The sequence below is a fragment of the Triticum urartu genome, chromosome 3A (assembly GCF_056163025.1).
Source record: "Triticum urartu cultivar PI428250 chromosome 3A, HENAU_Tu73, whole genome shotgun sequence".
NCBI classification, from domain to species: domain Eukaryota; kingdom Viridiplantae; phylum Streptophyta; class Magnoliopsida; order Poales; family Poaceae; genus Triticum; species Triticum urartu.
Window position 1 is genome coordinate 664,856,058 of NC_141875.1, and position 1,442 is coordinate 664,857,499.

The 1,442-nt window shown below is 40.4% G+C and overlaps 1 protein-coding gene across 1 annotated transcript; it reads right to left on the bottom strand.

Moving 5' to 3' along the window:
* Positions 1–232: 232 nt before the first annotated feature.
* Positions 233–1,208, bottom strand: LOC147981220 (uncharacterized). The gene is made up of 4 exons (XM_087515899.1): positions 827–1,208; positions 601–747; positions 342–506; positions 233–253 (listed from the first exon to the last, which is right to left on the bottom strand). Exons 1-4 carry the CDS (start codon positions 1,181–1,183, stop codon positions 233–235), a joined length of 690 nt encoding a protein of 229 aa, XP_087372025.1. The 5' UTR covers positions 1,184–1,208.
* Positions 1,209–1,442: the final 234 nt, after the last annotated feature.

A 1,442-nucleotide genomic window follows, 5' to 3' on the forward strand; every position in this document is an offset into this window, starting at 1 on the left:
CCAGTGGTGAAGGATGCGTCCATCCTGTTGTCCATATTTCTTTTGCAGGAGTTGATTGTACATCTGGCCAATATTTTGATGGACCATACTTCCCCACCCAGTCTTCACTATGCTCCACATACTCAATGTCATCATCAGACCCCTTGTTTGGCTTGAAGACGAGACCTTTCTTCTCCAGCTTCTCCACTACTATGTGCAATGACACATTAATTGCATTAACTACATGCATAAATTATGAATAATCCAATGTAAACTGAAGTACACATCACTCATATTACCTCAACACATTTTTGAGGGAGAAGTCTAATTTCTTTTTGCATATCTTTGATGCATTTCATCACCTGATCTAATGTACTATCCCTGCTCGATGAAGCCTCATCTCTATTATCCTTCTTTTTTTGGGCACGATCTTCCTGCTCTAATTCTTGCTGTAATTCTTCCTCCGCCTTTCTTCCTTGTTGAGCAATTAATGTCTGCCTGTACTTCTCACTTATCACGTCATCAATCTGTAACAGGTAAAATCAATTAAAATTTCTCAACATATAAATAGTAACTTAAGTGCATGTAGTACGAAATAGTAACACATAAATAGTAACTTACCGTCCCATTACCACGGCCGTATGCCGTGTCGTACGCGTCACGCTTCTTAGCCTCATCTTCTGACCAATTAAGCATCAATGGATACTCATTAGCTAATGGATCAAATGCCTCATCATCCAGTGGCTGCACTTTCTCCCAAAACATGTACTGCATGAACATGAAGTATATTAGCAAAAAAAATTCACAAACTATAGTTCAAAAGAAACAAATATAACATAAGATTTACCTGTAGGAGCGCAAGGTTTCCGATCGGCCAAGTAAATTTTGTAAGATCTGATAAGGTCTTTGTGATGCCTTCCACGCAAACGCGTAACGTAAACGCATTCCAATTATATGCTTTGATGGCCTCCACATCGTGCACTAACTTGTAATAAGCATTAGGAACTTCTATCGTGGACTGCGGTGCAAGAACCGTGCCTAGAAGAACCAGAACAATTCTACGGAGGAAATCATCATCGTATGTGCCACTGGCAACGATGTTCTCAATCAGGTCGTCTATCATCATTTCCCCCGTATTGGAATCTAAAAAGCGACTAGGCACCTTCACCTTCGCCTTTAACCCCCCTTTTCCTAGCGCTTTCATGGCATCTTTGCCCTTGTTCTGTAGCCCGAAAATGTCAAACACATCTTCGGTGCGCAATTATATCGCACCATTTTTTGATGGCATGATGAACCTTTTTCTGTCCAACGAATACGATTTAATAATGAACTTGAGCAAACATTTGCGCATGAGCACACTAGGTATCATCAGCATTTTTCCAAGACTAGTGCTTGCAAAACGCTTTTTCTGCCTAGAGTTTAGTTTGTTGACCAACAGACACCACTTCTCAACCGAACAAAAA